At 39.9% G+C, this 22,611-nt stretch overlaps 1 protein-coding gene across 3 annotated transcripts in view; it reads right to left on the bottom strand.

Annotated features, from left to right (window-relative positions):
• LOC137997154 (uncharacterized) overlaps positions 1 to 22,611 on the bottom strand; it is a 36,233-nt gene that overhangs the window by 10,468 nt on the left and 3,154 nt on the right. The window contains exons 2-6 of one of the 3 annotated variants that reach the window (XM_068842965.1): positions 9,748 to 9,952; positions 6,355 to 6,484; positions 5,404 to 5,519; positions 5,122 to 5,215; positions 4,376 to 4,442 (exon numbers count right to left, since the gene is read on the bottom strand). In XM_068842965.1, the coding sequence (XP_068699066.1) occupies positions 4,376 to 4,442; positions 5,122 to 5,215; positions 5,404 to 5,519; positions 6,355 to 6,484; positions 9,748 to 9,938 (598 nt within the window). In that variant the 5' untranslated portion in view covers positions 9,939 to 9,952. The remainder of the gene's footprint in view (positions 1 to 4,375; positions 4,443 to 5,121; positions 5,216 to 5,403; positions 5,520 to 6,354; positions 6,485 to 9,747; positions 9,953 to 22,611) is intronic. The other 2 variants (XM_068842966.1, XM_068842967.1) reach the window with 2 other exon arrangements.

Genomic DNA, 22,611 nt, shown 5'->3' with positions numbered 1-22,611 from the left:
GAACTTTATTCTGTCGGAGAAGAAGACGTTGCTGAGTGAACATTTTTATGACGAAATCCCTTTGTTTGTTCACCACTTCAATGTCCGATATGAGCCGCTCTAACGAGTATTGGGTCGATCACATTTGGTCGTCTGACCTTATGAAGTTCTTTCAACTCTTGTTTGTGTCCATCATGATCGAACTTCAGGTGAAGCACTATGCTGCTTTATGCCAACTTTGATGGCTTGTGATGAGCTTGCCTGCTGCCAAAATTGTTGTGGTATTTGGGCAAGATTGGTCTTATTGGTCTTAGTGCTGTGCCAAACAACGAACAATCCTGTTGGGTGTTCCAGGTGCTTGGCGAATCTTGCACGACCATCGTCTAGCAGATCTGGAGTGGAGTTTCCTTTCAATGATTACAAGTTCCCATCGTTCTGCAAACATCCACGTAGCATGCAGCACTTTTTCAGTGACTCTAGTCGTGCATTCTTGAGCAGTTTGTTCTTCAGTGCTTGTAATTGAATTAGCGATTTTTTATTAAGGAACCAACAAGTGAATGGTGCACAAAATTAGGAGAAACTGTCGATTGAAGAGACAATATTTGTAGACATAATTATCTACCCAGTTTAAGTTACAAGCTCAACAAGTTGTTTTACTCCACAAGTTTCAGTTTCAGTTTCAGTTTTAGGCCAGGTACCCGAATTCACCCAGGTACTGGTACACAATCATAGTGTTCCTTGGAAATTGAATAGCTACTTGAACACCTGGTTGCTTGAGAAGAAACTCGATGTGTTTGTTCTCTACATTGGTGAATGCTGCCATTAACTTTAAACTAAACGTAAATTAATACCATTGAATAGACACTGAAGAGTCAGTCCCTTGAATTGTTGATAGAAAATTAATTTAAATGCAAGTTGAAGCATCAGTTGAGGATTTTTTTTTTCATTCCCACTTTGTGAACGTAACATACATTGCTGCAGTCTGTGTATTGCTTGGTCATTCAATGTCTTGATGACGTCAAATCATTTAATTTTTAGGTATTGTGTCAGACCTCCATTGAAACACTATCTTTATCTAAAAACTTAACTGGTTGCTTTTTTGAGCCATTTTGTGGCATATTTAAATAGGCAGGAAATGTTCCACATTTTATGGAATATAGTTCTGCATAGTTTTAAGGAATGTTGCAGCCAAATCTAATTGAATATGAGACTAAAATATGCTGTTTGACATTTTGTGAATTTAAATATTTGATTGTGTTTACTTGTTCCCCAAATTACTTTCAAACTTGTCAGTCCCAGCTTTTTGATCCCTAAAATCTAAATTGGTTTTCTTCCCTAGTTCCCTAAAATATTTTGATATTGTTCCTCTGTTCCCCAGTTCAAATTAGCCATATTCTTTTCTTCCCCAAAACCCCTGGGAGTGCCTCTTTGATGTTGATTCTCTTTTTGGCCTCATGGTCATTCACAGCAATTTCTTATTTGGGATTGAGGGAAAATTTTTGAGTAAATTCTCGCACAGAACAAGAAACACAATTTTGACTGCCCCTTCTTGCTCTTTTCGGACATGAATCATCTTGTTTGCGCCTTTCTGGCGACCTGCGGGAGGGCAAGCTCTAGAAGCTCTTCCTTAGTGAGCCTTGCGCTGAAAAACTCTCTAATTCTGGCTTTCCTGTGTTTAATAGGGGCTGAGGTTTTTGTGCAAGAATTAATCAGCGGCTTCCTAGCTTGCAGCTTATAAAGGGTGTTCCTTCGGGCAATAGTGAGTAAAACTGTTGTAGTGCTTATACAAACTTCCGCTACTTGAAAATGTATGTTTAAACGAAAGACATGTCAGCTTGACTATTTTAAAATTCACGTGAGCGCAATTAACAAAGGGCCAGAAAACCATTTAAAACACTTTGTGGCAATTTTTGTTGTCAACAAACTTGGGTGTCGGTGAGCAGAATTCGAACGTAAGTTGTTATGCTTTGGCTGTTATTTGTGCTTTTTCTAACTATTTTAAGACCAATTCAGGCTGGTATTTTCGAATCAAGTGTAAGAAGAAGGCAAAACCGTATTGATAATAATGTATTTAGTTATGTTAACTTCGCGAAGACTTTGGTCGCGTCTTTTCGACGGGGTAGATCGACAACAATGTCATTTACGCACAACCGAAATGCACTATTTCCGGTGAAAGGGCAAATGATGGACAGGACAGCACAGTTTTGACTGCCGCGTGCACTGCGGGCGCGGGTTCCGTATGCAAGGAGTAACAAAGTTTTCTTGAGTTGCTTAAGATATTCCAAGTCCGTGTCATGTGGTCTATAGAAGACAACTGCTAGAATTTTTCTCCTGGAACCTGGTCGAAGCTCACAAAGCAGTATTTCAGCGTCCGTTTCTAGATCTCTGCGGCGAATGCTCGGTAGTCGATTTTTTACGGCTAAAAACACTCCACATCCTCCTCTATTTTTCCTATCCCGTCTATAGATGGTAAAGTCTGAGCTAGAGGGAAGGAGCTCACAGTTCAAGTAGTTTGGATTAAGCCACGATTCCACACAAAACACTAGGTCGTTTCCAATCGATAGTGCTTGGAGCTCGTTCTGCTTTTTACCAATACGTCTCGAATTCATGGACACTTGAGAGTAGAGCAGTAGGGTATGTTCTTGTGCCCTGGTGAACTGCCTGGACCAGGCTGAATCGCTATGTCTCCGCAAAGAAGAAGTAAACCGGCCGCGAATCCAATTGGTTTACTGAAGTCTCGGCGGCGGCGAATAAAATGTGTCGAACATGGTCTTACAGAATCATTTGTCTTACAAAATCTCCAAAGATAGGACAAGACTTCACTTACATGGTTCAAGTTGACATTCGGCTTACCAAATAACATCAGGAGATGCGCAAAATTAATAGAGAAATGGCACAGCCCAGTAAAAGGCGTCCAACTGCCATGACAGTATGCTAAAAGTATGCAGTATGCATTGTTAACATGACAGCAGAGTCGTTGAATTTTTTGGCTGACAAGATTTGTTCAAGAAGTTTGGAAGGAGAATGGGTAAAGTATTCGCCCGCTGAGAGTAATTAATATTCATAATTCACGTGCAGTGTCTTCATATCTGATAAAACACTGCATACAACTGAGTTACATAGCATACATACTAATAAGGAGGAGGTTTATCGATATAAAGTCACTGCACGTGTTTATCGACTTTTTGATAGATCAATGGACTTATGAATTATCAATGAGTTTTTGAAGCTATCATAAGGGTAAAGGTGAAGGTCCCTATTTTACGAGGGTAACTCTTGACAGTCAACTAGAGTTACAGGGGTACCCAACGACAATATAGTTCAAAACTAGTTAAAAATAGCATTGTCAAACGTATTTTAGTACTTAAACGTTAGATATAGGCATATTTTTATCCCCTAAAAATCTTCAGGGGCACCCAACGACCAATTTGTTGTAAAATGTATTATTATACCCCAGTTAATGAAAATAAATGTTATTAACGCATTTTCAGGTGTTTTTCAGTGTTGCTGGGAAAACATTATCTGTTCCTTTTTCCCAGCAAGACACACAAGAAATTTACCACCCTGCAGCTAGATAAAATTGGTTGGTTTCCCAGCCAGCTGATCAAATTTAGTGCCCAGCCAGGAATTCCGCGCTTTCAAATCCCTCGATCTAAAACGAACAAAAGCGACAAAACCGGGACAAAACAGGTTTTTTTCCGCAAGCGCAATCACTCTGACCAGCCGTCGTATGTTTGTGACTACTCTCTGGGAGAGGGAAGGGGTTCTTTTTTTTTTTTAGTCGTCCTCAGTCTTCAGAGTTTCTACAGCCAGCTCGGGTTGAAATGCTAGAAAAAGTCAGTAATTCCCAAGCAAAACCTCTATCAATAACAAAATTTCCCAGCCAGCTCATCGAAACACCTGTATTTTTGCCAGCAAGCAAGATTCCTCTGGGAAACAGATAATGTGAGGAACAGATTCGTTGGGTGCCCCTGGAGTTAATGATGAACTTGTGGCCCTCGGTGCATGCGCACCTCTTCTTCCGTCAATGCTCCGTTTTACGGGTATTCAAAGCTACAGCTACACGGATCAGAGGAAAGTCGAAACAGGCGTCGATCGAATGACGGGGATCGAACTGGCGATCCTCCTGCTCAGAAGGCTGCGCACCAACAACCGAGGTACGCCTGGGCTATGATCCTTGCCGTTATGAACGCAATTTTAGCAATTGCGTAGAGCAGTCCTGAAAAATAGCCTCACTTGATTTCATATCCGCAGTTCAAACTATAATTTTTTATATAATTTCGTTCACGTGATATATAGAGCGCAACATTGCTACAGTGTACTTAGCGTATCATTGTGTCAAAGGCATCAGAGAGATTTGATTGTAAATACACTTGTGATCTGACATTCGACTTACATTTTGCTGTCGGCTTCACTTTAGAACAAGCATCTGGACAGGCGCAATTGTGTGTGAGCATAAAAACCTAAGAAAAGTACATTTTCAAGATGTCACCCTGCTCTCTTAAGATTTTGATTTAAATTACGTTAGAAAGAAATCGCGTTTAGTACAGGTTAAAGTCGGTTTTACTGTGATATTTGGCATAAATAGCACGACAAAAAGTTGAAAACTTGTATTCTTGGTTCACCCACGTCATCAATAGCCATGTTTTTCAACCAAAACGGTAGAAAACGTAAATGCATAATAATAGAGTTCAATTACCGAAAGATTTGGTCGGGGCACCAACACAGCCGCCGTTTCTTTGTTTGAGGACACCAACATGGTGGCCGTGACGTCATGTGAAACCAATGCGATTTTCCGGGTTCCTTTGCAGTTGCTTAGGCTGGTCTTCACTGCGATGATTTTTCTCCCTTAGAGGCATTTGGTAGTTTCCCGTGTACTATCTATCCCTCGCTTTTTTGTCGCTATGATTAGGTTTGCTCGGAGATCTTCTATCTTTGTTTGAGCGTCTTTAGAATTCGAGCTAAAATAAAGATTCAAAGTTTGTGTGCTCGAAAGTACTTGTATAAGTTTGTTTATCAGTCAATATCTGTCACAGTGTCTGTTAAACTTTGTCTTTCTGTTTGTTTTTCTAGTGAGCTATGTAACAAAAATCTACCAACAGGAAATGCCCCACCTGACTGCGCATTTTTTTTTTGTTTTACCTTCGGGTTGCTTTCAATACCAATAACGTCGAACACTGCATCTTGCGGATGCTTCTTCGTTGGATCGCATCTGAGTCTTACTACAGATAAGACACTGAGGATAGAAGAAAAATGAGTTTAACACCACTTCAATCGTTAGAACAGGAACATTTGGTTGAAGGCCAGACTGCAAAGAACCTAGTTTTCTTTGAAAGCCTTTGGTTCCTGAAAATAATTATGTTTTCATGGTTAAGAAAAACAAAAAAAATAATAATTTAACATACTATATATGACAGTACTTACTGTACGTTGCTGTATTCTAATTGTGTGAAGCTTGTTTCCGAGTCGATAAGAACTATAACTGTTCTTTGTAGTCCAATGTTTTGGTACCATGGAGGACTGTAAGTCCACATACAGATCTAAGACAAATTGATTCAAAACAAAGCTAGTAAAGCAGTTATTAATTAACTACGCGAGTAAAATAGATCACGTAAACATTTTCTTTAAAAGAAATGAACGTACCTAAACGGTAGGCCAATTCTGTTGATTAACACAGGCTTCTAATTCAAGTGAGTTCTCACTCACGACACCCTTTTTTGGCAATAAAAACAGTAAGAATGCTGTCGGGAACTATTAATGACCTTACTTTGAGCTGTCATATACCACTAATTTCACATATATCATTGAGCGGTGCCTTGCCTTCAGATTCTATAAGATTCCCGAGTCCCTTCGTTATCAGTTACTAAGCGGTAGTATAATTAATCAGAGATCTAGAAGGCCTTAAGTTACCGGCCCCGCATGGAAGGAAATGCCCTCTTTCAATTATTATTATTATCTTTATCATTATCATTATGGTCAACCGGAACAAATTTCCTTGGAGCGGTTTGGCATTAACGATGACAGTCCCCGATAGTGGAAATTTCATCTATCCATTTCTTTCATTGATGGAGGAGAGAGTTTGGTGATAATTTTGGTGATGTGAAACAGCTAAAATATGCAAAAATTAAATGGAAAGTTGAATAAAACGCGCCCTAAATAGAAATCAAGAGAACTAAGAGAACCAACAATCAAATACGTGCAAAGTTGAAGACTGATGTGCTCTGAAATGCTAATAGTGTCAAAAGAGAAAACTACCAGTACTTTCATTGGCAAACACTTTTTGGATCGTCCCTCAATCTTGCTTCTGCAAAGTTGGGTTATAAAGATTGCGTCAATAACCAAAATTCTCCAAAGGAGTCTAACTCTCTGCCTTACTCTGGATATTTTTTTGCCATAAAAACTTACGGCAACATCACTGTCAAAACAGTCAGCGCTGTGAGGTCCCAAAGAAAATTCCTTACACGGATTGTAACTGACGTTATAATTCTTCCAAACCACTGTAAACCTGTTAAAAAATTCATCATAACCTTAATTTTGATCATATCGTTGATAGTAAAGCGTTAGAGGGGTCAAAACTGGGTAAAAATCTAAATTAGTACTTTTTAGTATCACCTAACTAGTGGACTAATGCAAATCCTGCATTTTGATTGGCTACGCTACTAGAGGACTATTAATAATAGTCCTCGAGTAGCGAAAAGCGTGACGCTTTCTTTCGTTTTATTCCCAAATAAATATTTCTTTAACTTGCATTTGCTAATTTTATTATTGCCTTTTCTGTCCGACTAGTTGGGTGATACTAAAACAATTAGACCCTCCGCCCTCAAGGGCAACGGGTCAATAGCCCATTCAGCTTCGCCTGATGGGCTATTGACCCGTAGCTCTTGCGGGCTACGGGTCTAATTGTTAAATATTAGCTCACACGTACAGCTTTCGTGACAACCCACTTAGAAGATAATGAAATGTATTTATGGCACAAAGAGCTATTCTTGTTTAAGTTTTGATGACGTTCTGAAGACATCGTCCCCAAACTTGAAAAAAAAAAAGGTCAGTTTTTTCAAGTTTCAAACCATTTCCATCTTCTCCATCCTTGGCCGCAAAAAACAAAGAATAGCTTCAGTGCACTTCAATGGTTATGATTAGTAACAAACCTACAGCTTTGTTTTGGTTTTCTTTGATGCAAAGACGTCTTTTAGTGTTTTGAAGTTTGACTAAAATAGCGTGAAAGTTGACTAAAATAGCGTGACACTGCCCCCTTAATCTCAGCCTGGACGTTCTTGCAGAAAAGGTCCTTGTAAAATAAGAGTGAAATATACAAAGGCGTTACGTGACACACGCATAAGAGCTGCAAGACCAGAAGCAATCGGAAACACTCTAATGAAACACTCTAATGAAATTTAGAGTTAATAACAAAACGCAATCTTTCCTTTGTTTGTTGAAAAATCTACACATCGCCAGAGATCCAGCATAGGATTATAAGCATTATGGCAAACATAATAATAAGAAAAATATTGTTTCATTTATTCAAGCAAGTCTCTTCTGGGTCTCTTCTATAAGATTATGGCTGACGAATCCGACGACAGGTCAAGCAAAGAATAATTTGTAACTTGTTTGGGATACGACAAATTCAGTCCACACGAGTATTTTTTAGGTCTCTATGAATAACCAAACACAGAGGCAGTGACAATATTTAAATCTATCGAAGCTATTTTTAAGCGACTAAATCCTTCTTTTACAAAAGTAAGAGGACAATGCTACGATATGGCCGCTTCCATGGCAGGGTCAAGAAATCGTATAGCTGCCAAGATTCGCTCACTGGAGCCGAGAGCTTTGTATATGTTGTGATTTGATTTAGTTTTTGGTTTAAATTGTTCCAAACCAGTTCATTTTTTTCAAAACAGTTTTTTTTTAAACTGGTTTGACTTTTTTAGAACAATGCCCATTTTAACATATTTGGATATCTTTCTGTAATTAATTTGTTGAGTATGTATGAAATAAACCAGAGCAATCATTTTTGATTATTATGTCGGATTGTTGTCTCTGATGCTATCAAAGACAATAATTATTATTTATTGCACGTGAACAATATTCTTTAGTGTTAACGGCTTAGTGATCAGGGTTAAGTACTTATTTTGAGTGGTTAGCTTTCATGTAAGGTTAGGGATACTGCTATCATCTGTTAATCCATTTTGTTAATTGTTTCGGCTTAGATCGATCCTCGTTTGCTGAAAGGCGGACTTGCTCCTCTGGTTTCTCTTTCAAGAAATGTTTGGCCTTGTTGTGAAAATCATCTGCTAAATAACCTTATAATAGCCTTTCAATTCCTCTGTTTCTCTGTAGAAATCGATTTCATTTACGCAATTGCGCTGGCGTGCATGACTCTGCCATATGTAGCTCTGGTGTCGAATTGCACATTTGTGAAAAAAATAAAAATAAAAATAAAATCAAAGTTTTGTGGAGTTTCCGTTAATTTTTTGCGTGGTCAAGTGGATTAAGGAGTAGGCAGCAGATCCAGAGGTAGGAAGTTCAAGATCAAGTTCTGGTGAGTATACAGAAAGGTCTTGAGAAATATAAGATGTCTGAGTATTGTTTTGTAGGTGGGGGCAAGCATAAGTGGCATTCAAGGGGGATAGATATGTGAGGAGAGGGTGGGGTACGATAGAGGTACAGGAGAAGATCAGGGAGGGGTAGGTGAGTAGAAGGGAGGAAAAGATGTCTATAGTATTATTTTAATAAACCAAGCCCCTGTTTTCTTAACTACACTCCCCAAAAAATAAAAATCCTTTTCTTAGACAGTTGATTAAAAAAAGAAGTTTAAAAAAAAATTAAACTGGATTGAAAAAAAATGAACTGGTTTAAAAAAATTTCAAACCAAAAACAAAATTAAACCACATATACACATTGCTATGAGCATGCACTAAATCTGGCTTGTTCAGATGCAATTAAACGCTGTCCATTGTTACAGGAGTCGCTGGATGTTTCAAAAGAAATATCTTTACTTATAAAAGAGTCATCTAACGCCTTTTCCAAAGCGTTAAAGATAAACTTGGAAACTCTGGCTCCCCGGAAATTAGGGTTTTATGTCCAACCAGATGGATAGTCGAGGCGGATTCTCTTCATTCCATATAATCAAGTTTTAATGCTCTCTTGACAGTTTCGGATAAAGCTCTTGGCTATGTAAAACATAGTGAAATGTGAAGCAGGATAAGAGGTGTTTCTCCCTTTATGAGAAAAATTAACTTCCTGTTTGGAGCAATTCTTGGTAAGTGGCTCTTACGACACAGTGACAACCTTAGCAAAACTTTGCAAAGCCCACAGGTTTCATCTTTGATGGCCAGAAGATGGCAGCTCTTACAGTTAATTAAACATGAAAAATTGGTTTAATCTATCAAGCGTGTTGATAAAAGTTGAATTACCACCGTGAACGATTTGGAAAGCTGACGCTTCGCGCGTTAGCCCTCCGTCATCTTTCTGATCTTGCTATGTTATGAGATCTTCAGGGTGCGCAAAATGGAAAGTGTCATCCCAAGGGGAAAATTTTAATGTGTTTGCTATGGGCGAAAGGATTTAGCTCAACACTTTACGGAATTCTTTCGTTCAAAAAGCTAACAGTACTCTGGCGAATAGATCCTGTTGTATGCAATTACGTACGGATCTAAAGAGTTCCATTGTACATTAAACCAAGATCAGAGCATATTTGAGCTTCTTTAAAACGAACTTAATGAAATAGACTGTTAGATTACTTGGCCAAACACATAGGGTCTTGCAAACCTTGGTTTCCCATCACGCCTCTCTAATGACGTCAGGTCGTATGCACCGCTTTCATCAAACCAAATACACCCATAATCAGTCTGAGTTGTCATGAGAGGAGGCGCTATCAGGCCATCAGCTCTCTGGCAGGTAAAGACGGGACATAGAAATACCATGCTCGTCAAGTACTTTACCCATATCACTACTGACATTGCGTCGATGTGCTCTGTAGTAAAAAAAAAAACAAAAACATTCCAGTATTAGGGATATTAAAGGACCCCGCCTACCCGCAGTCAAAAAAAGCAAGCCTTCGCGTGCAATATTTATAGCTCTGGGGCGCTGGGGTGAGGTTTCCAAATGCTTTGGCGGAATATTCCTCGGAGAGGTACCCCACCCCTCAAGAAAAAAAGAGAAATTGTATACCTGGGGTACCTCACCTACCCGAGGTCCTCTACCTCCATTTGAACAGGCTCTGACTTTAATGAACTGCTAAGACCGATAATCATCACATAAGTAGTCCACAGTCCAAGTTTTGCTTGGATCGCATCCACCTCCTTCCTTTCCGCAAAAAAATTAACTTCGGGTCTGGTTAACACAACTTTCTATCCAGTCGACAGAGAGCGGAGGAGATTCGTTGGCAGCTTCTTTTCGTCGTTTACAATAATATATATTTGCACTGATCCACTTCATTGTAAGACATCCGCTTCCGGGGAGTTCGAATCAGTAGGGTGTATTTTCCTGAGCTCACAGGCCCTCAATCACCTGCAACTCTGCCACAAAAATCGTCGTGGAAAGAACACCGTCGATGTTTTTATTTACACAGAATGTTCGAGTACGATTAAAACTTATGAGTCACACTGCTGCTTGAAATACTACAATTCTTAAAGAACGGGTTGACCATCTCTTGGGCATCCGTTTAATAGTAAGCCAGTCCCTCACAAGGGTCCCCAGCTCCAGTTTCTGCGATCCGGTGTTTTGTCGCAAACACATTTACTAAGGCTTCAAAGTCAATAATGAAATCATAGTGGGTTGCAATCGCACCAGCTGATACGACAGCCTTTCGTGTCCCATGCATGCCCGGGTATATGCATACCACCCGGAGATGCTTTGTCTCACATGTACAAAGAAAAATGGGAACGTCGGCCGTGCCTATGTAACATGTCGGGTGCAGTTTCATTTTAGATCCGATGTATTCGTCGAGGTTTGCGAGTTCCCTTGAAGCTGGCAGTGCATGAAATAAATGGAAAAACCCAGGGAGGACCAGCCAAATTTTTCTCCCGACATTGACTTTTTGGCAAGCAGGACAACCAACCAGAGTTGGGGACAACGAAAACGAAGCACAACAGGCCCGTTCCACACAAAAAAGGAAGTTTGCTCGGACAGCCCCTCCCCAAAGTTATTGTCGCTATGTTATAAAAGAAATGGTTCATGCTTTTAGCTGTGCATATATCGAGTTATGGATGCACGCGGGAGTTTGCTAAGCACTCGAGAAGTTAGAGTCGCACTTGGCTATCGCGTCGTGCGACTCTTACGCTTTTCTCGTGCTTAGCAACCTCCCGCGTGCATCCATAACTCGATATACGCACGCTAAGCATGAACCAATTCTTAATTAGCAGCCAGTAAATGCAATAAGTGCAATTCTCCTGATCCCTACTCCACATTATGACGTCATTATGCGATTTTTTTATCGCGTATGCGCAGCAGACCACTCTTCGAAGTTTATTGTTATGTAAATAAGATACCAGTATATAATACCACTGCTCGCCAGATTCGTCCTCTTCCTTTTTCGTGCAACAAAGCTCAGGTAAGCGGACTACTCTGTGGTCATTTTACGGTGACCCCTTTTTTTAGTCTATCATGAGAACTCTCATGTTTTTCTCGTCGAATTTTTGAGATGTCTTAATCTCGTTTTGCTTTTTCTGCCTTTTATTCTGTGCCAGGAATGGACCCCTCTAAAACACAAACAAACTCAGATTCAGAGAATGAATTATTAAGAGGAGATGATGAAGAGTCAACGACCGAGCTCACTCAAGTTCAAATCAAGTCTCTCCATCATGATCTTCAAATTGACAAGCTTTCAGCTTCCGTCGCTGAGATGAGTGAGTTTTTCCGTTCCCTCTAGACCAAGAATACTAGTGCAGAAGTTTCGGAAATCGAAACGGGTCCAGGCACTAAACGCTCGGCTAAAGGAGACCTACAATTACCGCCGTCTAAGCGTGGAAAGTCCGGGCAAAGTAGTCCGGCGCTCGTTGGAGTCAATTACGACCCAACAAACAACTCTTAATAGGGCTCCTCTGATTCGAGTCCCAACGATAGCCTCAGTGATTCTGACGGAATGGAGGCCTCAATTTTGACAAGTCAACTAGCCTTGGCCCAAAGGTGAATTTAGATTTGGCTACACGTGTTAACGACTCGTTTACAAAAAAGCCCCTGGACGATAAAATGAAGGCTATTGTGGAGAAATACAAAACTCCAGAGAATTGCGATATGCTTTGTGTCCCGAGGGTTAATGAAGCTTTGTGGAGCGATTTGGAGAAGCCGGCTAAAAGCCACTACCTTGTCATGCAAGACTTGCAGAAATGCATGCTGAACTCCGCACGGCCGTTAATTGAGACCATTCAAATGACCAAGGTGAGCCATAAAAACAAAACTTCAGTCGACTCGAAGCTTTTATTGGAATGTTTGCGGAATGCGTTAACCTGTCTTGGTAACGCGTCGTACCAGGCGTCAATGAGGAGACGTGAGTTTCTTAAACCAGAGCTGAGCAAGAATTTATCTCTCTGTGCTCTTCTTCGTTACCACTGACGAAGTAGATTTGTTTGGCGATGATCTATCCAAGCAAGTCGACGAGACTGCTAAGGCCAATAACATCACGTCCAACAGGTCTGACCGTCACAAAGCAGGACCCCGCAATGACATTAGATCCTTTACGGGGTCGTTCCGGCTCTTACCGCCACGGTCGGTATTGCCAAGGGAACTCGAGATCATCAACCACGACCAGGTCCCACCAGGAATTGAAGGACAAAAATTAATTAAAGTGAGTTCCGTTGGACAAATTGCCTCTTATTTTGATAACTGGTGTCAAATAACCCGTGATCCTTGGGTTCTACAATGCGTTCAGGGCTATCGTCTCGAATTTGAGACGGCCCCACAGCAAGTATCCTGGCCAACGGCTCCTAATTTTACAGCCGAACACGCCCTGGCTATCGACGAATGAAGTTTCTAAACTGCTAGAAAAAGGAGCAGTTACGCAGACTCCCCACACTCAGGGGGAGTTTCTATCCAATATTTTTCTAGACCAGTTATCAATTTAAAGCCCTTAAATCGCCACGTTTGCAAAAAGAAGTTTAAAATGGAGACAATAGGTTTCGCTGTTCAGCTAATTAACGAAGGGGATTACATGGCGTCTATTGATCTCAAGGCGCTTACTTTAGCATCCCTATTCACGTTAATGACCGCAAATACTTGCAATTCATGTGGCGCGATCACTTACTGGAGTTTGTTTGCATGCCTTTCGGGTATACCCTTGCTCCCCGCTCTTTCGCTAAGGTGTTAAAGCCAGCGTATTCCTATTTACGCATGAAAGGCGTTTAAGGTGTCCTACTATATTGACGATACCTTGATAGTCGCTCCTTCCCAAAGTGTTCGAAAGATCATTAATTTACTTGAATTCCTTGGATTTACAACAAACCATGAAAGTCTTGTCTACAGCCTACCAGGGAAATTTCGTACCTACAGGCTCGCGCAATATGACTATGTCTCTTTCTGAGAGTACGGTCACCAAAATAATTAACGCGTGTACGACTTTGCGTAATTTGAAAAGAGCTTCCATTCGCCAGGTAGCCGAGGTAACCGGGCTTCTCGTTGCCGCTTTCCCGGCTGTTCGGTATTTACAATTATTTTATCGATATGTGGAGGCATGAAAATCAACTCCTGTTTCTTCAGGTGCATCTTGTGAGGAGCTCGTTAGCATTACCGAAACTGCGTCCTCGGATTATTGAGAATATCAGAGCCTATAACGGCAAGTCGTTTAGAACGCCTTTTTCACATACCATAGAATCGGACGCTAGTTACCTGGGATGGGGCGCACGACGTGGTGAACACCATACTGGGGGTCATTGGTCTCCCAAAGAAGCCACGTACCATATCAATTATTTGGAATTACTCGCGGTTTTTCTGGCCTTGAAATGTTTTGCCTGTAACACGGGTTTGTTTGAAGACAGATAACACCACTGCGGTAGCCTATATCAATAAAATGGATGGTATGGGCTCGCCCATGCTTGATGCCTTGTCAAGAGAAATTTGGTTTTCGTGCCTTACACGAAATATTTTTGTTACTGCTGTGCATATTCCTGGCCAGAAAAACATACACGCGGACTATTTTTCTCAGATTTTTAATGACAGGACCGAGTGGAGCCTACACCCAACGGTATACCAATGGGCTACCGAACGGCTCCTCGTCAATCCGAGAATAGACCTTTTTGCAACCCACTTGAACACCAAATGTGACCGATACGTTTCTTGGCAACCTGACCCTGGAGCTGTGGCCACAGATGCTTTTTCGTTCTCACGGAGTGATTGTTTCTATTATGCTTTTCCTCCATTTAGCCTAATCCCGAGAGTATTGGCAAAAGTCCGTCAACATCAAGCTTGCATATTGTTGATAGCTCCAGTGTGGACAACACTAGCCTGCGAACGCAGACGTATTTCCGGCGGTCGTTTCTCTCCCCCGAAAAGTAACGTCTGCGAGTTCGAGCTGCAAAACGATTTCTGTGACGTAAGATCTTTTGTTAGGTTTTTGACCAATCAAATTGTATGATAGAAGCAAGCTCGAGTTACTCTTGCGCGACTTCGCGCAATTGCGTGTCTGAAATACAAGCCATACAGGTAAGATTCTCAGTTGTGGAGCGTGATTATGAGTGATATAAACAACCATGAACGAAACTCCCAAGAAGATTTCTCACGATTGTGAATGCTGCATTCTTTGTAGAGGGAAGTTCTCGGCGGCTAAGGAGAAGATACGTGTGTTTTTTAAAAGCAATGTTGACATATGTTCTTTGGTATATCGTGCCACAAACGTTGATCTTTCTGTTTACGTCGACTGTGAAAAGCTGGCCATTTGTCGCACGCAGTGCTACAATCGTATTGTGCGATTCAATAATGCCCTGCAAAAGGTGGACGAAATTAGCGAAGAAATTAGGGGATATTTTGGCGGTAGTTCCCTTCGTGTAAAAAGGATGGCGAAAGACAATAGACCTTTTCGGCTTGTACATTTTGTTTTCCCAATACAGATCATGTGATAATACTCAGGAGGTTTGGTCTTTTGTTTTGTTCATTAAAATGAGGGCATGCAAGCATGAATATGCCTGCATGCACTCTTTTTAATGAACAAAACAAAGGACCAAGCCTCCTGAGTATTATCACATGATCTGTATTGGGAAAACAAAATGTACAAGCCGAAAAGGTCTATAGCAAGACACTAGGCATGATTGATCAAGTTACATGTAGCTTATATCAATTGTTTATTGTAGAATTTCATTATTATATGATACATGTTCAATCTGCACTGATCGTAGTTAGCAAAAGCTAGTCGAGGCGAGCAGTGGTTATGAGTGGTTACGCGTGTATAGAAGAGAGAGAACACGTAGAGAAAGCTACGGTATTCAGTTGTGTTTCACCGACAAGACATTGTAGAACGAACAGGTATACAAATAACTAGTGTACAAAGCATGCAGTCAACTAAAACAAGTAAATACCTAAAATCAATAGAAAGTGCAAATATCAGAAGCCAGATTATTAAGTATTTTTGTTATTAAGACAGATAAATCAATACAGTCATTTTCTTCTGAAAGTCGTTGGAGTAGGATACTGTGGTTTTTAATTTTAAAATTGTTTTTGGATAGATGGCGAATTTCACGAGGTAAACTATTCCAAATTCTTACACCATATATTGAAAATGATTTAATTTGTTTGTCAATTCTTGAGGGTTTAACAAATAGTCACCTCTTGAAGATGATCTTGTTTTATATGAATAAATGCTTGCTTAAGAAATCAATAAATCAGCATTATTTGGAGTCGATAAATTGTTAGATATGTCATGCATCAGAACAGCTGCAACTGATTTACGAGAATGGGGGACTGCACGGAGACGTACTAGAGACTTTAACACTTATCAGTGACAAATAACATGAGCCTCGTCGACAGTAACTGCTCTGACAGATTTCCGGTACAACTTGCTCATTGCCATTTTCCTCCATGTTTCGTATCCAAGCCATAGTTCAGGTGATCCGAAGATACGGCAGTGATTCCCAGGGAATTTAGCCGCAACACTTGATCTTTTATCAGGCTGTTAAGCGGAGAAATCACGACGATGATATTAAATATTCTCGTCAGTTGACTGCAAGCACGAGTAAACCAACGGCAAAGCATGGTAAATCAACGACTTTCCAAAACCCGTTGGAAGATTTACAAAAATATCATTCTTCTCTTGAACAATGTATTTGATGGACTCCTCCTGGTGCGTATGCAAACTGTCAAATCCAAAAACATTGCAAACCTGGTTGAACGCGTCTTTGAACGCTTCTTCCAGTGTGTCTGCCATTTTTTCTCCACGAGAATACGTGGTTATACCGCGCACGAATCCTGCGAGTTAGTTCTGGATTTTTTAGAGCTAAACGGTGATTGGTGAATAATTCTTACGTCACGGAAATCGTTTTGCAGCTCGAACTCGCAGACGTTACTTTTCGGGGGAGAGAAACGACCGCCGGAAATACGTCTGCGTTCCCAGGCTAGGACAACACAGGTGTGGTTTCCGACTGTACTAAGTCTTCTAGTTGAACGTCCTCTCCTCTTACCGAAATGGGAGGACGTTCTGGTGCTGCCTCACAACGGTGCTCGTCATCCTATTCGCAGAAAGATTCAACTTGCCGCGTGGATTTTATCCAGCGAGGACTCAAGAAACGAGGCGTTTCAGAAGGGGCTTCCCAGATCATCCTCAGGTCATGGACACAAGGTAATCACAGGCAGTATAACCGAGCTTGGGAAAGATGGATTAGCTGGTGTGATCAATTCAATTTTCTGTTGAACACTTTGCAAGAAGGGAAAGCCTATTGCATAGTTAATACTTATAGATCAGCGGTCTCGACTACAATAAGGTTTATTACAGGACGAGACATGAGTGAAGATCACCTTGTAACAAGACTAATGAAGGGTTTGTTTATTTCTAAACGCCCTATACCACGGTATTCACATACATGGGACGTTGCCATAGTTACTTCATATTAAAAAACTATAATACCATTAGAGTTTTTATCTCTCAAGGACTTGAGTTTAAAGATAGTGATTTTAGTTGCACTAGTTTCAGCTCAAAGAAGCCAGACTTTACAGGCCTTACGTATTGATTGCATGTCTGTTGAAGATAGCAAGTAGTTTTTGTCATTAAAGTGGTACTATGATCAAAAAATCATTTCTTTTTCTCTTCTGATTTTGAAAGCGTGTTCGCTTAACACCTAACTGGCAAAATTTTGAGCTTTGAGTTTTATCCAAAGGCTGTTTATTTTGAGTGTAAGTTTTGGATTTCATGGTCCGTCATTACTCACGTTCAAAACTGGCCGATTGGACCTCAGAGGGTTGGATCTAGAGAAAATGACGTCATTTACTCAATAGCTTAAAGTTTCAGCGTGTAAACGCAATTTATTATATATGCAAAACACGGGTTGAAAAGTCTGAAAGCCCGAAACTCCCGTGCTGCATATTAATTAGGCCGCGAACACGGGCATTGCATTCTTAAACTAGTGAGTGTTTGACGTCATTTTCTCCTCAACCCAGCAGAAGTTAGTAATGGCGGACCAATAAATAAGAAACTTCCAGCTAAAATAAACAGGTGTCTTTTTAAAATCAGAACTTAAAACTTGGGTGAGTTAGTGTTAAGTTAACATAGTTTTGAAATCCAAAGCAAAAACATTATCATTCCAGAAATTAAAAACGACAGGGCTATATGCCCTAGATCACATGTAATCGAATATGTCGCAAGGACCGAGAGGCTTTTCGCGTTAATACCCAACAGATTTTTGTTTCCTATTGTAAACCGCATAAGGGCGTGTCTAGCAGTACTTTAGCCAGGACAAAAACCGTTTTGGGAAAATCTGGTCTTGACACCAACATTTTCAAGGCTCATAGTACAAGATCAGCCGCCACATCTAAGGCCTTTTCCAGCGGGGCTTCTATTAAGGAAATGCTAAGTTTAGCCAATTGGTCTACTGAGAAAACCTTCTCTAAATTTTATAAGAGACAGGTACCAGAATCCTCCATGGCTGAAATGATTCTAATTCAATAAATAAATTTCCTTGTTATACACTTTTGTCACATTGCTTCAAACAACACATAATGACGTCATAATGCGGGGTAGGAATGAGGAGAATTGAAAATTGGACAAGAGGTAAACTTACCTTGCAAGATAATTGTAATTCTCCGAGTCCATACGGAGCAATTATGACGTCGGTTCCCCCTCTTTTCTTTATGGACCCACGCAGAGGACTGTGTCAAAAGTATGTAAATTACTTCGCTTTGTTTGATCTACACTCAAAGAAAGAGGACGAATCCGGCGAGCAGTGGTATTACATACTGGTATCTGATTTACACAACAATAAACTTCGAAGAGTGGTCTGCTGCGCATGCGCGATAAGGGATCGCATAAGGACGTCATAATTGCTCCGTATGGCCTCGGAGATTACAATTATCCTACAAGGTAAGTTTACCTCTTGTCTAATTTTCAATTATCATTATCATTATTTTAATTTATCAAATTCTCAATGCGGATGTACTTTTTATCACTAAATATTAAGACGAGATTTTTTTGAACATCGAGCAATAAAGCGCGCCAGCGGCCAAAAATCCCATAAGAGCTTGCGCGCATCTTACTTACAGATCAGGACTTGTACCGTCGGCCATATTGTGTGGCGGTGGAAGAGCACATAGAAGTTGTGTTGAGTGCAAGCGATTAGCCTACCATTTTACACAGGTATTTCATTCAGTCACTTCGGAAAGATCTGTAAAGCTGTGAAAAACGTTTTGAAGCGGTGAATTTATGGTATTTAGTTTAACCTTCTTGCAAGGTTATAACCAGTACGCAAATTGTTCGAAAAGATCTTTCTGCCGTAAGATTTCGAGTTCTCCGACTCTGCTAATAAGAGATCTAGTCTAGAATTAGTGTGTCAAGACTTGCTTTTGGACTATCTTGAGACTGCAAACCTAGGATGAATTCTTATTATACTTCTATTAAAATAGTGTGAACAGTTCTTTTGTCATTGCCTTGTCTGTGACCGGTGATCTGATATTCGAGTGAGAGGTAGTCAAGTTGATGTGGAAGCAGCTTCTGTCACTTGCGTTACGGTTCAGTGAGGTTTCCTACAGATCGTTTTCGGACTGCTGTTGTCGTTACAGCTCGGTGTACTCTATCGCTAGACCTTGCAAAAGGTAATTTTGTCCTTTTTTTTTTTTTTTTTTTGAAAGGTATTGAGTATTCGTGGATAGGTTCCTTTAGAGTTGATTTTCAGCTTATCTCCCGCACACTTCTTCCGTAAAAAGATTCGTGAGACCCCCAGTGTTTGTGTTTCCTTTTCAGTTCCCCCTTTAAAATTACACATTAAGATTGTGTTCAGCTTAGCTTCAATTGTCAACTTTCAATTTCGATTGTTGAGTTGAATTTATCGTAAAATTTGCCACAAATGTTTCATTTTCCAATTCACTAGAGTTAAGTCTAGCTTATATCAAAGTCAAAAAAAAGAGAGTTATTGAAGGCTTGATCTTTGTGAAGAATTAAAAAAAAAAAAAAAGAAAGAAACTAGTCCCAGCTGAGCCTCAGAGATTGTAAACAACGTCTTCATCAGTACTTACTTATAGTATATGTAAAAAACCTACAAGGAAGAATCTCGTCCCATAAATGATGTTAAAGGAAAAATGTCAAGCCTGTAGGAATGCCACTATCCGCCTCTGATGTTCAGCGTCCAAATGCACAACTCCCCTGTACAAGCTAAAACATTTAAAGTCACTACCAAAGTCCACTTATGTCCAGGTTTGACCCTAATTAGATACACGCCCAATTTTGACATCCAACACAAAGTGTCCCTTTAAGTCTAAGCATTTGCTACCTATTTTCAACAATAAGGTAAGGGTAAAGGTCAGCATTATTTTTAGCTTTGGGTAAATGCAGCAGCTACTCTTCACTTAAAGAGTAGCATTTGGGGGACACTTTGTGACATAAATTGTCTGTATTCTGAGACACAAGTGATGTTGAAGTTGGCGAAAAGAGCAAGGGGACACTTCGTGACGCTTATTGAAATCCGCGTGCATCTAATTAGGGTCAAGCCTGGACATATCTCCCAAAGTCAGTGGATGATTTGTTCCCTGAAGCTAACAAAACTTTTTTGGAAAAAAAGTTTGGCTGTGTGGCCCTCATAAGCAGTTTAAGGTGCTGTGGTGCATGTTATGTAAGGTTGCACAGGCTGTCACCCAGTGTAAACAAAAGTGTTCCACAGCCCCTGTCTGCAAACAATTCTATTCAAAATCAAGTTGGTTGTGCCCCAGTGTCATATGAACTGACGTCAAAGCGAACTCAGCAGAGGATTTGAAACAAACTTTAAAACTGCGCAAGGTAAAAAGTGGCTGAACTTAAAACAGAAGTTGAAAACATGGGTGCCTCAAATGAACAGATCTGCCAGGAAATTCTTGAAGGCCAATTTGATGGGGTACACTTTCCTTCTTTTAACTCACATGGTAAAATTCTACCATACATATTCTGCCTTACTAGCTGGTTTTTCAGTTTATTTGGATTGTTAATGAAAAGATGAACACAATTCAAGGATCTCCCAAGCCCGCGAAACTGAAAACATGGCATACTGTCATGCTTGTATAACAGGGTAAAAGTTACTACTGGTAACCCTGCAAAATACAGTAAAGACCCACACATAAGAACCTAGAATTTTCAAGGTCAGGCTGAGCAGGTTCTAATATTTTAGGCTATTTTTTCATAATTCAGGCTGATTACATGTAGTTTCTTAATAGGTTCTTATTTCTCAGAGGAACAACAATAAATTTCTATACCGTATTTTATTCATAAGATATGTAGACAGTATTGCACTGTAGCTTTATGGAAAACATATTTCTAGAGAAAATCCAATAAAATGCCAATCAAAGAAAACATATACACAATACACTTAATCGGCTAACTCAATGTTGTACCCAATTCAAATCTCCTGAGATTAAGATTCTTTGTGTATTGTATTTGCATTATAATGTACCATTCATATTTAAATGATATGGAAATACCTGAAACAAAACGTTTTTTTCCCAAAGGCTTTGAATTGGGTACAACATTGAGTTAGCCGATTAGGTCTATAACAGGAGTTTTCTCGAGGGTGATTTTTTTGTAAAAGTACCTCTTTTTCTTTGCCGGGCTCTGCAGGTTCTTATATTTTTGGGTACTTTTAAAATGCCAAATTTCAGCCTGTACTAGGTTCTTATATGTGAGTTTGTACTGTATGCATTATTCCCTAAAATAGAAAACTAATCCAGGCTATAGAGTACTCTTTTTGCATTCTAATAATCAGATCAGAGTCAGTAATTATTACTGACTAATTCAACGTCAGGACATTTTTCCTTTACCTTTGATAATAAAAAAATAAGATCACAATATTTTTCACCTCTATCAGTACTTTGCACGCATACTGGCTTTAGCAATGTTTAGGAAACATGATTGTAAACATGCAAACCTCACTCTCTAGGAGGTGTTTCTTACTAGAAGTAAAAAGTAAGAGGAGCAAGCCATTGTCTTCACTTCTTTCAAATTCCATTCAGGAAAAAGTGAATGCAAATGCTAACATCATGGAGGGCTTAGCTCTCAGCTACTCCAGAGAGAGACCTGGAAGTCCCAAATGGGTTCAACTGTTGAACTGTGTGGCACAGCAATACACAAATAAGGAAATTAAGCAAATGTTCAGGTTTACTAACAGTCGAGGAGAAGAAGTATCATGCACAGACTACGAATTAACAAAAGCTAGACTTTATAGTAAGATGTATGGTTCAGGAGCAGCACTTCCGAAAATAAGACGCCAATATAGTCATAAACTTCCACCAGAAACCATTGCTTTTGTCTTAGAATTTATCCATCATCTAGACAGTGAAGAGTATTCATCTTATAAAAGTGGCCCCTGTGATGGAAAACAAAAATCATGGATAAGTGAATTATTAGGAGGAGGAAATCAACCTGTTTTGTGGTTCAATTAAGCAAAACAAGTCTGCCTTTTAAGACAGATATACATTGTAAACAGGAATGTGAACAACTGGAGATTAGACCTATAAGCTTTAGTACAATTTTTAAGGGTTTGTCTGCAGGAAATTTCAAAATAATGGCAGAGAAGGCAGGACTCTAATATTTGCACAAAACTTGGCGCGGAGTATTTCATCGTGGTAGATAAGCTGCTAACTCGTTTAGGTGAAATGCTGAGGAGCCAACGTAAACCAGACATAACTCCAGGATTAATGAGCAAAGCAAAGACGTTAACAAATAATATATGACTGTTTCCGGTACAAGAAAATTCAGAACGAACATATTTTTGCTACAGTGGTACATCTTCCAACACCATCTAACAGGACATTTCAACAGCTTTGCTCTTTCCACACGCCAGCAGTCTAACTAAGTTTTTTGGCATCACCTTCACTTTTTTGAGCAATAAAAATTCTTGGAAATGATGTGAACTTTCCAAAAATAATGTACAAGGCAAAGAATGTTGTTGTCCAAATATGAAAAGTACAACCGTCAGGCTGAAGAACGCTCGCACGTGAACGAAGCTCGAACGCAAGTAGTTTCGAATGTCAATTATGTAGACA

The sequence above is a fragment of the Montipora foliosa genome, chromosome 3 (genome assembly GCF_036669935.1).
Source record: "Montipora foliosa isolate CH-2021 chromosome 3, ASM3666993v2, whole genome shotgun sequence".
Lineage (NCBI taxonomy): Eukaryota > Metazoa > Cnidaria > Anthozoa > Scleractinia > Acroporidae > Montipora > Montipora foliosa.
The sequence above is the reverse complement of the archived record's forward strand: the minus strand, read 5'-3'. Positions and strand labels throughout refer to the sequence as shown.